Raw genomic sequence first — 14,909 nt, 5'->3', positions numbered from 1 at the left:
TAATTTGAATCTCTTCCCCTTTTTCTTGGTTAGTCTAGCAAAAGGTTTTGTCAGTTTTGTAGATCTTTTCAAATAACTGGCTTTTTTATTCTCACTCTAATTATACTTTTTAGCTCCAGAATTTTTATTTGGCTCCTTTTTATAATTTCTGTTTATTGATATTGATATTCTATATTTGGAGAGACATTTTTCTGGTTCATTTTAGTTCTTTGTCCAGCATTTCCTTTAGTTCTTTGAGCATATTTAAGACAGTTGATTTAAAGTCTTTGTCTAATACATCCAGTATTTATTGCTTTCTTCAGGGACAGTTTCTATTAATCATACCCCCCCCCAAACACACACACACACCTTTGAGCAGGATCTACGTTTGTGTTTATTGCATGCCTTAAATTTTCCTGTTGGAAACTGGGACATTTTGAATATTATAATATAGCTGGAAATCCAATTCTCCCCCCTTCCCCAGGGATTATTATTATTGCTTAAGGGTTTTTTTAATGACTCCTAAACTTTTTTTGGTTTTGGCAGTCTATATTCTTTATTGCATGTAATAACTGAATTCTCTGTTCCTTTCTCTGAGTTGACAGTTTTGACAGAGATTTTCTTAAATACCTGAGTCAAAAAACAACCAAAACCTCCCCTGGTCTTTGTGGAATGCTTCTGTGTTAGGGCATTCAGTGCTCAGCCAAACGACTTCTAGCTCTGCCTTATACAGAATTGAAAGTTCCCCCAGAAGTTAAAAATAAATAAATAAAAATTGGGGGGTCTTTTTGGCTATTTTCTGGGCACGTGTCTAGCCCTAGGCATGTTTGTGCCTTCTAGATTTTGATATATATAGAGTGTTTCCAGAGCCTTTATTCCCTTAAGTATTTATCTTCTATCCTATCCCCTTCCTTTCCAGGTTTTTAGATCTGTTTCTTACCCCAAATGTTATATCTTACCACATGTGGCCATAGCTAAACATTTCCCTTTAATACTTTGAATAAATACCATTCGGGAAGCTGCTTCAGTTTTAAGAATATCTAAGGCTTATGGAACTATAAGTCCTTGAGCCAGTTCCCTATATAGTTCAAAAACCAACCACAGATCTTTGAGCATAAGGTCCACGTTGGTATCTCTGGAACCAACAACTGCACCAATGTGAGATGCTATTATCATGGCTGCAGCCATTTAGAGAAGTTTTGGAGTAGTAAGTAGGTAAATAAAATGCCACAGAACTTGCAGCAGTTTCTTTTTTCACTAGGCGTTCTGTTATTTTTTGTAAGATTTTGATTAGACTCTAATATGTGAAAATGTTGATTCTGATAGTTTTTGCCAATTTATTCCTTGCCTTGGAGGGATGGAGTCCTAGAGTCCCTACTCTGCCATATTTTGTGATGTCACTCCCACTTTTTTAGAGTGAACTGAATGTAAATGGATGTATTGTTCATTTTCTTGAGTCATTAAAAGCTTACTTTGCTTAGTATATTGTGTTTAAAAGTAATGTATATATTTACACTTTTTAAAAAGGTAAATCTTAAACAATTTGAGTTTTGTACTGATATTAAGATAGAGAAAATACCTTGTCTTTTGCTAGCTAGACTGATGTCGTTTTATTCAAGTTATATTTGAGATTTTTTTTTGTCATTTTTAATATTTTTATTTTGAGACAGCGTCTTGCTAAGTTGCTTAGGTTCTTTTTTAAAATTTATTTTTTTATTAGTTGTTCAAGACAATACAATGATCTTGACATATCATACATTTGATTCAAATAGGATATGACTTGTCTGTCATATACAGATTGTATATTTGAAATTTTGAGGAACATAACTATTGTTTTTTTTCCTTTTTTTTTTTTTTGCTTTTTATAGTATGACTTATTATTCTAAGAAATCATTAATTTAGTTTAGTGTTTCTCAACAGGGGGCAGTATTGTTCACTGGTAGCCTTTTTGTCAGTATCTAGAGACATTTCTGGCTACCATATTGGAATGAGTTATACCTTGTAGGTAGTATCCATAGATTCTGCTAAATACCTTACAATGTGTGGGACAAAACTCCATGACAAAGTATGTCCTAAAATATTGATAGTGCTAATACTGAGAAATCCTGATTTAGATTTATCACATCTCTTAGAGTATTTCAATTGGCTGATACATGCAGTGCTATAAAATATAGTGAATAAATTTTGGACCGCAGTGCTTTAACATTTCTTTTTGTCAGGGAAGGGGATCCTCTTTATAAAATAGTGTTATCTGTGAGTAGAATAATTGTATTTTATCATAAATAACTGACTTTCTTACTTTAATTTTTAATATAATTCTTTCTCCCCTCACTCCTCCCTCTCCCTCCCTCCCTCTGTGTGTGTGTGTGTGTGTGTGTGTGTGTGTGTGTGTGTGTGTGTCTCTCTCTCTCTCTCTTTCTCTCTCTCTCTCTCATTCAGGGTCTCACTATGTTGCCTAGACTGGCCTTGAATTCCTTCACTGAAGTGGTCTTCCTGCCTCAGCTTCCCATGTAACTCTAACTATAGGCATGCACCACCACATCTGGCCTTTTAATATAATTCTTAAAAATTTGGTTATACAGAAAAAACACTAATGAGTTCCTATGAATTGATTACCCAGCTTCAGCAATTATCAACATTTGGGGAATATTTTAAAGCTAACCCAGTTCGCATTTTTATTTTCCTTGTGTCACATACCTTTCAAAGGTTTGTTAGCATAGATCTACTCAAAAGTTTTCTTGAGGGATGGAGGATGTGTGCATGCATGCTGAGAATCAAACCCAGGGCTTTATGCCTTATGCATGTGAAACAGTGTTCTAAGTAATCTTACTATTGATATGCATCTGACTCATCTGTATAACTTTTAAGATTAAATTTTAGCTGGACAAGGTGGCATGTACCTGTAATCCTAGCAACTTGGGAGGTTGAAACGGGAGGATCCCAAGTTCGAGGCCAGCCTCAACAATTTAGTAATACCCTGTCTCAAAATAAAAAGTAAAAAGGGATGGGGGCGTAGCTCAATGGTTAAGTGTGCCTGGGTTCAATCCTCAGTACCCCGTCCCCTAAAAGAGTCAATTTTCACAATCATATAATTACAAAGGAATAGGAAGGTTATGAATATAAAATTGTTCTCCTTCACTTCCGTCCACATTATCCCTGAGTTATCTGATTCCCCTTAATATACCCAACTAAGTATAATTTGTTGATACCTAGAATTTATACAACTATGTAAGCAAACATCTCTGTTATTCTTATTTTCTAAATGTGTTGTTCATTTGTTGGAAAAAGTATTCATTTTTTTTTTAAATTATTGTACTTTTTGTCAAAAATCTATTGGTTGCATTTGTATGGTTCTATAGATCTATCTGTCCTCTAGTAATCACAGTGTCTTGATTGCTATATCTTTCTGGTAATGTGAATCCTCCAGCTTTATTTATCTTTTTTCATTTTTGCACTACTGGGGATTGAATCCAGGGTTGTTCTACCATCGAACTTAAACCCCAGCTGGTTTTTTTTGTTGTTGTTGTTGTTGTTTAGATACAGGGTATTGCTGTGTTGCCCAGGTTGACCTCAAACTTGCAATCCTTTTGCTTCAGCTTCTTAGGTCACTGGGATTTCATGTGTGTACCACCATGCCTAGCCTCCCCAGTCCTTTTTATATTCAGATAGGGTCTTTTTAAATAGCTGAGGCTGGTCTTGAACTTGTGGTTCTTCTGTATCAGCCTCCTGAGTCACTGGACTTACAGTGCCACTATGTGCCTAGCTTATTTATTTATTTTTTAAGATGTTGATGGATCTTTATTTTATTCATTCATTTATGTGTGGTGCTAGGAACTTTCAATTCACACATGCTAGGCAAGCTCTGTACCACTGAGCCACAACCCCAGCACCCCCACCCCAAACTTTTTTTTTTTTTTAATTTGTTTTGGGCTCTTTGAGGTCCTTTTCCATTCAGTGTTTTGTTTTGTTTTTGGTGGTGCTTGGGATTGAACCCAAGGCATTGTGCATGTGAGGCAGGCACTCTATCAGCTGAGTTATATCTCCAGCCCCAGTGTGAATTTTTGAATAACTTTTAATGATTTCTTCCCCAAGAAGCCCACTGGGATTTTGAGTGGGATTGCATTTCATGTATGGATTAAATGAGGAAAAAATTGACATTTTAAGAATATTGAGTCCTCCCATTCATGAGTATCATATTTAAACACATTTTCTTTGATCTCTTTTTTTCTTTGATCTCTTTCACCAATATTTTATAGTTTTTTGGTGTTTGTTATTGTTTTTTTTTTTTTTCCATTGGTGGGGTTAAACCCAGGACCTCAAGCATGCTAAGCAAAGGTGCTGTTTCACTAAGTTATACCCCCCAGTCTCTATTTTGTAGTTTTTTGTTTGTTTGTTTTGTTTTGTTTTGTTTTAGAGAGAGGGAGAGAAAGAGAGAATTTTAATATTTATTTTTTAGTATTTGGCAGACACAACATCTTTGTTTGTACATGGTGCTGAGGATCGAACCCGGGCCGCACGCATGCCAGGCGAGCACGCTACCGCTTGAGCCACATCCCCAGGCCTCTATTTTGTAGTTTTTAACATAAAGATTTTGAACACATTTTGTTAAACACCATAGTATGTCCAGGTTAAGTCTTTTGTTGTTTTGTTTTTGTTTTTTTGGTGTTATTGTGAATAGTATCATTATTACAAGTGATACTTTAAATTTTTATTTCTAGTTCATTAATAGTATATAGAAATAAAAATTATAACCTATAAGTTTGCTAAATTTATGTATTTACCTGTAGGAACTTTTATGTAGATTCCATGGAATTTTCTACAGAGACTCTCATGTTGTTTACAGTTTTATACTTTACTTTCTAAATTATTGGTCTTTTATTTCTTATTATTGCTGTATTACAGTTCTAGATCTTCTATGAGCGGTAAGAGAGAAGAACATCCCTGCCATGTTTCCCATCTTAGGTTGAAATCAGTCAGTACTTTCCTGGTACTTTTATTATATTTTTTAAGTATGTAAATGTCAGTTTAGTGATCACTTGGCAAAGGAATTCTGTTGAAAGGAATTTTTTTTCAGTTGCTTACCAATTTCCTGATATCATTTGTTGACTAGTATATCTCATGATTTCTAATATAATTGTATGCATGTATGTATTTCTCCTTCTTACAGACATGTATACATGGGACTTCTATGAAGGTACTTATTACACTGCTTTATAGTTTTACATTTACATCTTCCTGAGTAGATTGGATGGGCTTTTAATGGGAGTAAGTAGTGGTACCTACTTTCTGGGAATTTATGTTATAAATATTTTGTATTAGTTTGGACTGTGTGAAACTGATGATATTAGTTTATAACCTACAAGAATCTTGTTTCTAGTTGGGACAAAAAAACAAAACAAAACAAAAAAAATAGTACTTTTGCCAAGAAGGTAGAATCATTAGTATGTGAAATGTTCATTCATGAGAAAATGTTTGTCACTTGTCACATGTTTAAGCAAAATCATAGAGCTGGTGTATACTGATGTGAATGAGATACAACCCCTCCTTGCTTTGAATGCTCACTCTGAGAAAGTCTGGGCTTTTACAGCCTTAGGATATGTTTAATTCTGTGATAAATCTATTATGTACAACTTTAATCCCAGTTTGAATTAATTTGTGATCCTAGCCTCTTGACATTTTCTTTGGCAGTAATTATATAAATTACTGAGGAGTGAGGCATACTTTGCTTTGTGATAATTTTGTGTGAGAAGATTATCTGCATACTTTTTTAATTTAAATATTTTAGTTGAAGGGCACCAAACATTTTTTCTTCTGAAATAATTCAGTATTTCAACAGAAAACTATTAAGGAAGTCATAATAGGGGGAAAAAAAACTGTTGTATTTCCTTAATCTATTTTTTTTTCATGTGTGCTTGGTATTTTTTTTCATTGTAAATTATAGATGGAGGGCTGGTGTTTTACTACCCCATATTTCAAATCAGGACCAAAGACGTGAAGATTTTGTGTAAGCTTCATGAAACCAGAAGAAATTTCTCCAGTTCAATGTTATAATCCTTGCACTTAGCAAAAAAGTAGTTATTAACAAACAGTTGTTGAATAAGTATTTGTGACGGTAGGATGCTAAGCTAGCTAGCTGCCTTTGGTTAAAGGGAGAAAAATGTAATTTTTACAAAAAGTTTAGTACAGAGGAAAAAGTCATTAATTTACATACTGTTTGATAAATGTCAAGAGTCCCGTAATATTTGAGGTAATTAAATTTTATTGGTAAATGCTATTGTACAAGAAGGCTGATCAGAAATTTGTCCATGGGATTTCAGCTTAACTGTTAATATAAGATTAAAATGTAATTGTGAAAACCTATAAATCCCCCTTTTGCATTTGAAATTCTTGTATAAAATATGGAACTCCGGCAATATTTTGCCTTTGTGTTGCTAATAATGCAATAAATAGAGAGGAAATTTATTTTATATTTGCCACCACCAAATGGCAATAATTATATTACCTAGTGTATCACATACTGTAGAGCATATACTAAAAATAATATTCATGTGATTTTTTTTCCATAAACTTAATTTGCTCATAAATAATTTTGACAAAAGCGAAATAACATATTTTAGTATGTTTAGAACTAAAGCTAACCTTCTTTCTCCAGAGTGAATAGAATGGTTTCTACTTATTTTGGAAAAGTATGGGAGGGCATTAGCAGATAATTACTATGATGAAGATGATTAAAAACTCATGGTTCTTCCGGACTAATAACTGTGATTGGAAGCCTCTTTTTTGTTTATTTTTAAATAGAGAATTTAATTCTGACATTTGTTCTTTTCAGGTCATTGCACCTGAAAATTAAGGCTTCATAATTATTTAAGGCCTCATTTTATTTATTTGAAAATAAGCTTCAGTCTGGCATGGTGGTGCATGCCTGTAATCTCAGTGGAGGCAGGAGGATCGTGAGTTCAAAGCCAGTCTCAGCAAAAGTAAGGCACTAAGCAACTCAGTGAGACCCTGTCTCTAAATAAGATACAAAATAAGGCTGGGGATGTGGGTCAGTGGCTGAGTGTCCCTGAGTTCAATCCCCAGTAAAAAGAAAACAAGCTTCACTAAAATTAGCTGGTATGAAATTTACTTTTATTCTGGGATAGTTATTGTATAAAATATGTTATTCTTAGAAAAATTATTCATTATATATTTGTTTAAATATTTTTTAGTTGTACTTGGACATAATACCTTTATTTTTATGTGGTGCTGAGGATCAAACCCAGTGCCTCATACATGCTAGGTAAGCCCTCATATATATATATATTTTTTTAAGCAACCCAAATGTTTAATCTTAGGAAATAAATTGGTTATGTACAATAAGCTATTACTTTTTTTAGGGGAGTGGTAGTGATTAAACTCAGGGGTGCTTTACCACTGAGCTATATGCCCAGCCTTTTTTTTTTTTTTTTTTTTTTTGAGACAGAGTCTCACTAAGGTGCTGAGGCTGGCCTCAAACTTGTGATTCTCCTGTCTCAGCCTCCATAGTTGCTGGGCTTACAGGCATGTGCCACCATGTTTTAGTAAGATATTACTTTTTAAAAATATATATATATAATAATATCTTCATTTTTATTTGTTTATTTTTACGTGGTGCTGGCACTGAACCTAGGGCTTCATGCATGCGAGGCAAGTACTCTACCACTGAGCTATAATCCTAGTCCAGTAAGCTATAATTTTTTTAATAGAACTTTATGTAATAGTCATTCAGAGTGTTATAAAGGAATATTTAAGGACATGAGTAAAATTCACATTGTTGAGTGAAGACAGCTGGGGAAAAGCCCGTTGCTAAATAATAAATTATCCCAGAATTTTAAAAAAGAATATACATAGAAACTACCAGTGTTTATCTGTGGGAGATGATATTGTGATTTATTAAATTTATGTATTTCTAAAATGAATGTTTTACGTTTTGAGAACTTTAAAAATTGAATATTTTATTATACTTCATAGGCAGTTTCTTAGGTTGACATCCCATGGATAAATATACAGTTGTTAATTAGTAAGTAGTTGCATATATTATTGAATACATTTAAATAGGTTTTGTGTGTATGTGTTTTTAAGAATTTTGAGGACAATTTGTTAAGAATTTTAAGAAATTCGCCTTTATAGTCTCTTCTGGGAATCCAATAAAGATTGTTTTATGTATAGAGAAAGCCTTTTTTTTTAAAGTCTTACACAGAATAGTAATTTTCTTTCTTGATAAAAGGATAAAGCTAAATTTCTGAATTAGTAAAATGCAAAGTAAATTTTAAGTATTATGTAAAAATTCAGGGTATTTAAAAGATAGTAGTTATTTGTAACATAGCCCTTCGTTTCTAGCATCAGCATATTCTTGCTTTTGATATCTGTTTTCTGCCACAGGCCTGTGATTGGAATTGAAACAATACAACTACTGCTTCTACCAGAGGAAAATAGTATGGGAATTCCTTTTATGGTAGGTTATTTTCTAGTAGTCTCTGAAGTAATACAGGCAGATCTTTGTATTTCATTAGTATGTTGCTATTTATGCCTCCTCACAAGGTAAACTCATACCTAACTATATGTGAATAAATACTTAGTATCAGGCAAAATCCTTTGTTGAAGACATTTTATTTTATGTGTAGTGGTGGGCCCAGTGGTAGTAGAAGACTTACTGATATATAGCAACTTTTAAATTCAAATTCTATTTTCAGTGGAGGAGGTTTATAAAGCTGATATTTCTTTGTTGTGGCTTGGAGAATAAAATGTTAAATAGCTGAAAATAATGAATGGTATTATGACTAGTTGATTAGTTTTATTTTGTCCTGAAAAACTAATAAGTTGTTAAATGTTTTCATCCTGTTATCCAATGAGGTTAAAGTTCATTCTCTCGCATGTTAAATGTTCCGTGGTGCACACACTTTATCAGTCATTTAGTAATCATTGGAGGACCTTGATGATCTGAATGACCCGTGTATTTTTATGAAAGTAGTTTTAAACTCTAGAGATGTTAGTCTGAGGGCACTAGTAAAGACATCATATGTTTGTTTGATAGCTTGGGTATCATTTGTTAAGTTTCTCATTTGAAATTGAAACATATTCAAAGATTTATAGAATATGAAAGAAGGAATTATGGCCCAGTAATTGGTTTCTCACATCATTACAAAGCTGTAGTCCTTTAAATTTAAGAATCTTATAATTGCCAAACAGTAATACCATTTGATATTAAATAGACTTAAAGCAAAATTTTTTTTTGAAAATCACCTTTACTGGTTTTTGTTATAATTTATTCTTTGTTGTATTAAACTTTTTGTTTTTAAGAAGAGGTGATTAGAAAGCTTTTATGTTGAAGATGGAGAGATTTTATCCATCTATTGTAGGAGAGTATGAGATTATTAGGAACATTAAATTGTAGTAATTATGATCACATTCAAGATTTGTATTAAAAATTCTAATGTCTGTATAACTGAATCTTCCTGACCTTTGTTCAAAAAGGCTTAGATTAACTACCACATGACCACATGTGTTTGTTTGGTTTGGTTTAGTTTTTTTGTTTTTTTTTTTTTTTTAAGTTCATAGGATAAAACTCATTTTTATTACCTGGGGTGGCTGTTGGGTTACTAGAAATCTATTGAAAATTTCTCTCCTAGCACACTTTATTTTCTATAGAAACCATTTTACAGCCTCTGTCTTAATAAAGGCTTTGGATGAATCTTGTAATGGCCCTATCCTAAAACTGGCATTTGAGTCATGGGTGGACAAGTCAGAAAACCAAGCAGCCTGTAAAACTTTCAATAGTAGGGATGATATTTGATTGGAAAAATAGTAACAAATAGAAAGCACCATCAATTTCATATAGCCCATTTTTCCTTTACTGATAATGTACGTTGAAGACCATTTAGAGTCCTGAGATGTAATTGCTTTTTCTGTCATCTGTGTATACACATTGCAGTTACCGTCTTTTACCACTTGATGGTGCTTTTGCATTGGTTTTTGTAAACTAAACTTTCTTAAAGGGAACGAAAGGACGACCAAGAGAAGGTAGTGGGGAGGGTGGATAAAACGACAGCATGTGTGCATATATGGAAATGTCACAGTGAAGCCTGTTAATCTGTACATTTAGTATGATTGAATAATTATGATTTTAAAACAAATTTCAGAAATTCATCATGCAATTAAGATTGTGGTTATATGCAGATAAGCAAATTTAACTAGTAAAATAATCAGCACATGTTATAATATGCAAGTTAAATGTATGTACTTTAAAAAAAACACTTGTATATGAAGTGACTAAGAGCTATATCTGACTATTTTCTAATATAATCCTTGATCTCTCCTTTAAATATTTTAGATGTTTCAATTTTTTAGGCAGTATTATATTTTTTTGTGCTTGGTGTCAAACTCAGGGTGTTCACATGTGAAACAAGCACCCTATTGTGAGTTAAATAGGTAATACTAAATGTCATATAATAAGACCACCATTTTTAAAATTTGTGATGTTAAAAAACACAATTAGCTCTGGTTTTGAAAACTGTCCTTGATGATTGATCATTTGTCTTTTTCTCCTAACCAGTAGCCATTCAAACTCCTTCATTGAAGCCTTGTTTTTCACAGATATTATATTCCAATTCTGCATTTTAAGCTACCAAATGACTTTTTGCCAATCATTCTGTTATGAATGAGTTGAATACTTAGATGTGTGTAGAATTCATTTGAGTTGTAACAAGACTATGGAGATTTTCAATTCAGGGAAGAAACAAAGTTATGAAAACAAGCATCTTAAGTTACCCTACTTATAGTCTGCTCTTCACTAGCTATATTTGATAGCTTTTCAGGAATGGTTTTATTTTATTTTATTTTTTTGCTTGCAGTACTAGGGATGGAACCCAGGGGTGTTCTGCTGCTGAATTATATCCCCAACCCTTTTCTTTTTTGAGACTGGTCTTCCTAAGTTACTGAGGCTGACCTAGAACTTGAGATCCTCCTGCCTCAGTATTCCAAGTCGTTGGGATTATAGTCATGTGCTATTTTGTCTGGCTTGAGAAAGCTTAAAGGCCCAACAGCCTTGGTTTGCCTTTAAGGTTCACAGGAGCTCTGGGTTAAATAACTTTGGCTTTATCAGTTTGCTTCATAGCAGTAATTCTTAATATAGGCAGCGTTTTAAGTTTTGGTAGAGATGGTAGAATGAGACGGACAAATGGTGAGACTCTGCATCCTGTAAAACCATAGAAATGAAAAGTTGTGCTCCATTTGTGTACAGTGAAATGAAATGCATTATGGAATCATGTATAACTAATTTTTAAGAAAGTTTTGATAGTAGGCACTTTTGTCATTTAACCCTTCTAGGCTATATTTTTCTTGCCCATAAGTGATTAAGTTTAGCAAATAAGAATCATGATTAAGAACTAAAATTTCTTAGGAAAAAAACTAAATATGTGGACATATGAATGATAGAATAAATTACCCGTAATCTTGATGCTAGCATAACTGATCTATTGTTGCTTTTAAAAAAAACTTTGCAGTGCCGTGGCACACACCTGTAAAATCAGGTGGTTCAGGAGGCCGATATAGGAGGATCAAAAGCGTTCAAGCCAGTGTCAGCAACTTAGCAAGGCCCTGAGCAACTTAGTGAGATCCTTTCTTCATTACTTTGGGTGGGGGGTGCTGGGGATTGAACTCAGGGCCTTGTGCATGTGAGGCAAGCACTCTACCAACAGAGCTATATCCCCAGCCCTAGTGAGACCCTTTCTCAAAAAATAAAAAGGTCTGGGGTTGTGGCTCAGTGGTTGAGAGCCACTGGGTTCAATTTCTGGTACCAACAACAACAAACAAACCAGAAAACATCTTTAATTATTTAACATAATTAAGATTATTTTGTATACAGAAGTATGATCCCATGATTTTAGAAACCTTTTTAAAAAGTGGTTTCTAGGGGCTGAGGGTGTGTAGTTCAGTGGTAGAGTGCTTGCCTAGCACATAAGACCCTGAGGTTCAGTTGCCAGCACTGCAAAAAAAAATTTTTTTGTTTTATTTCTAAATATAATATGTGATTCCATTGTAAGAGTATATATTATATTTTAAATCATTATTTTATTGGTCAACAGTTAGGTTGTCATTTAAATCTTGATTTATGGGCTGGGGATGTGGCTCAGTGGCAGAGAGCATTTGTCTGGTATGTGAGAGATCTTGGGTTCGTTCGATCTTTAGCACAGCATATAAATAAATAAGTAAAATAGAAGATCCATTGACAACTAAAAAATATTTTAAAAAATAAATCTTGATTTGTATATTTTAATAAGAAATTTTTTTCTTATCTTTTTTTTTTGCAAAAATTAAAGATAAGTGGGCTGAGATTGTAGCTTAGTGGTGGAGCACTTGTGAAGCACTGGGTTTAATCCTCCGCATCACATAAAAATATACAAATAAATAAAAGGTATTGTGCATCTACAACTAAAAATACATATAAAAAAGTTAAAAAGATAAGATTAAAATATAACCACTAGCTTAATGTCTGACAGATTTATTGATGCTATGTATAGTTGTCCACAGTTTATTTCCCCCTAGAAAAGTCCCAGTTTACTCCTTTCATTATCTTTCATGGGCCTTTTGTAAGAATTTTTGGAATAGCTTACGTAAAGCCTTCTTTGCTGTTAGTGTCACCTTATTTTATGTCATGATACTGTTTCCACAGTAATTTCTTCACTGTACAAGTTTGATTATGTCATTTTTTTACTTAAAATCTTTTAATGACATACCCTTTATTCTGAAAGGTATGAAGGGAGTGAAAATGTATGCTTTACTGTGGCATTCAAAACCCCTTTCTAATTTATTTTATTCAAATACCGTATCTTTTGTAGGTAAGGAGGTAGAAGGAGAGCAGAGAGAACAATTGCACAGTTGCAGAGAATGGTGTGTTATATTTGAATTGCAACAAGCACATTGTTGTATGTGAAACTTACAGGTATGGTAGTGGTGGAAGTCATTAGGACACTGCACTTTAATTGGCTAAATAAAGGCAGAGAAATAATGTAATCTCTATTTTAGAAAAGTAACGTGTGATACAGAGTATTGTTGATCAGCAACTTGGCTAAAAATAACAGGAATCTAATTCAAACTGGCTTAAATGTAAAAGGAATTTATTTATTGGTCAGGCAGTAGAGATAGGCAGGCAGAGGTAGATCCAGGACTTGATGATAGCGGTATTCCCCTCTCTACTTCTATGGGCAATTTAACTTACATTTTTGTTACCCACAATACCAAGAGAAAAGAGTATTTTTCATGACAGCCTTGGCAGGAAAGTGAAGTCCTAAGGAAAACCTTGTCTGTTTTTAGTCATGGGCTCATTGCTAAAGTAGACATAACATGTGGATGAGGTTAGGTAGTATTCTCACCAGGCCTGGGTTTCTTGTGTGTCTGCAGACCAGAGGCACTCCTGAAAGGAAGGAATTCCACAAGGATGGATAGAAATAGGACAGTCAAGAGTTGGGGAGCCAGTTAAAAGGTAGTTATGATAGCTCAAAAGAACCGAAGTGGATGTGAAGTAGATCACTGTGAGTAAAGAGAGTGTTTAGGAAGATAATAAGTTAAATGCTTAAAACTTAGTGATTGGAAATAGGAGATAAATTAAAGGAAGTATACTGTGTGTTGGATTATTGTGTATATGATAATGCCATTACTATTAATCAACGTGGAAATTCAGAAAAAGAACACTTTGAGGGCTGGGGATGTGGCTCAAGCGGTAGCGCGCTCGCCTGGCATGCGTGCGGCCCGGGTTCGATCCTCAGCACCACATACCAACAAAGATGTTGTGTCCGTCAAGAACTAAAAGATAAATATTAAAAATTCTCTCTCTCTCTCTCTCTCTCTCCCCCCCCTCCCTCCCTCCCTCCCTCCTCTCACTCTCTCTAAAAAAAAAAAAAAAAAAGAACACTTTGAAGGGAGTGAAATAGAGATGATAAGCTGAATTTTGGCATGAGATTTTCTAGAAGAAGATTGTAGATGAAAAGAAAGAAAAGCGGCTTTCTGAAAAGAACTGGTATTTTTGTTTGTTTATTTATTTTTGTTGTTTTCAGATATACATGATAGTAGGGTGTATTTTGACACATTATACATACGTGAAGTGTCACCCTTTCCAATTTGTATCCCATTCTTATGGCTGCACATCATTTGGAGTTACACTGTTCATGTATTCATATATGAGCATAGGAAAGTTATGTCCAATTTATTCTACTATCTTTCCTGTTCCTCCTATTCACCTTCCCTTCATTCCCCTTTGTCTAATCCAGTGAACTTCTTACACTTTCTTACCCTCCCTTATTGTGGATCAGCATCCACATATCAGAGAACATTTGGTCTTTGTTTTTGGGGGACTGGCTTAGGATAATATTCTCCACCCATTTGCCAGCAAATGCCATAATTCCATTCTTATTTATGGCTGAGTAATATTCCATGTATATATATACCACATTAAGAACTAGTATTTTAAAAAATGGGTGATAAAAGAAAAACCAAGTGAATGGATCCAAAAAAGAAGGCTTAGAAAAATAGGTGAAAAAAAGAAAAAGCAGCAGGAAGAGAATTTATTAATAAAGGTCATTGATATTCAGTAGTGTAGAATAGTTGAATAATAATAATTTTGCAGTAGATTATCATTGGTAACCTTAGAGTAATTTTACTTGATTAGTTTGTAGGAAACCAGGTTATAATGGAATGACATTATTAAAAATGTAGTGATAGCTTGATAAGGAGGCAGAAATTTTTTCTGTAAGCCAAGAGAAAAGAACAGAGACAGCATTGAGGGCTGACTTTTTTTTTTTTTTTTTTTAAAGAGAGAGAATTTTTAAATATTTACTTTTTAGTTTTCGGTGGACACACATCTTTATTTTATGTGATGCTGAGGATCGAACCTAGTGCCCCGTTGCATGCCAGGCCAG

The 14,909-nt window shown here is 33.8% G+C and overlaps 1 protein-coding gene across 5 annotated transcripts in view; it reads left to right on the top strand.

The window, feature by feature from the left end:
- Ankrd28 (ankyrin repeat domain 28) overlaps positions 1 to 14,909 on the top strand; it is a 176,469-nt gene that overhangs the window by 30,553 nt on the left and 131,007 nt on the right. For 3 of the 5 annotated variants that reach the window (XM_026388533.2, XM_026388532.2, XM_077796232.1), the window contains one exon: positions 8,380 to 8,452. The exons of the other annotated variants lie outside the window; for them this stretch is intronic. In XM_026388533.2, coding sequence (XP_026244318.1) covers positions 8,435 to 8,452 — 18 coding nt within the window. In that variant the 5' untranslated portion in view covers positions 8,380 to 8,434. The remainder of the gene's footprint in view (positions 1 to 8,379; positions 8,453 to 14,909) is intronic. 5 annotated transcript variants of the gene reach the window in all.

This window comes from Urocitellus parryii, chromosome 3 (assembly GCF_045843805.1).
Source record: "Urocitellus parryii isolate mUroPar1 chromosome 3, mUroPar1.hap1, whole genome shotgun sequence".
NCBI classification, from domain to species: domain Eukaryota; kingdom Metazoa; phylum Chordata; class Mammalia; order Rodentia; family Sciuridae; genus Urocitellus; species Urocitellus parryii.
This window is presented reverse-complemented; position numbering and strand designations above follow the sequence as displayed.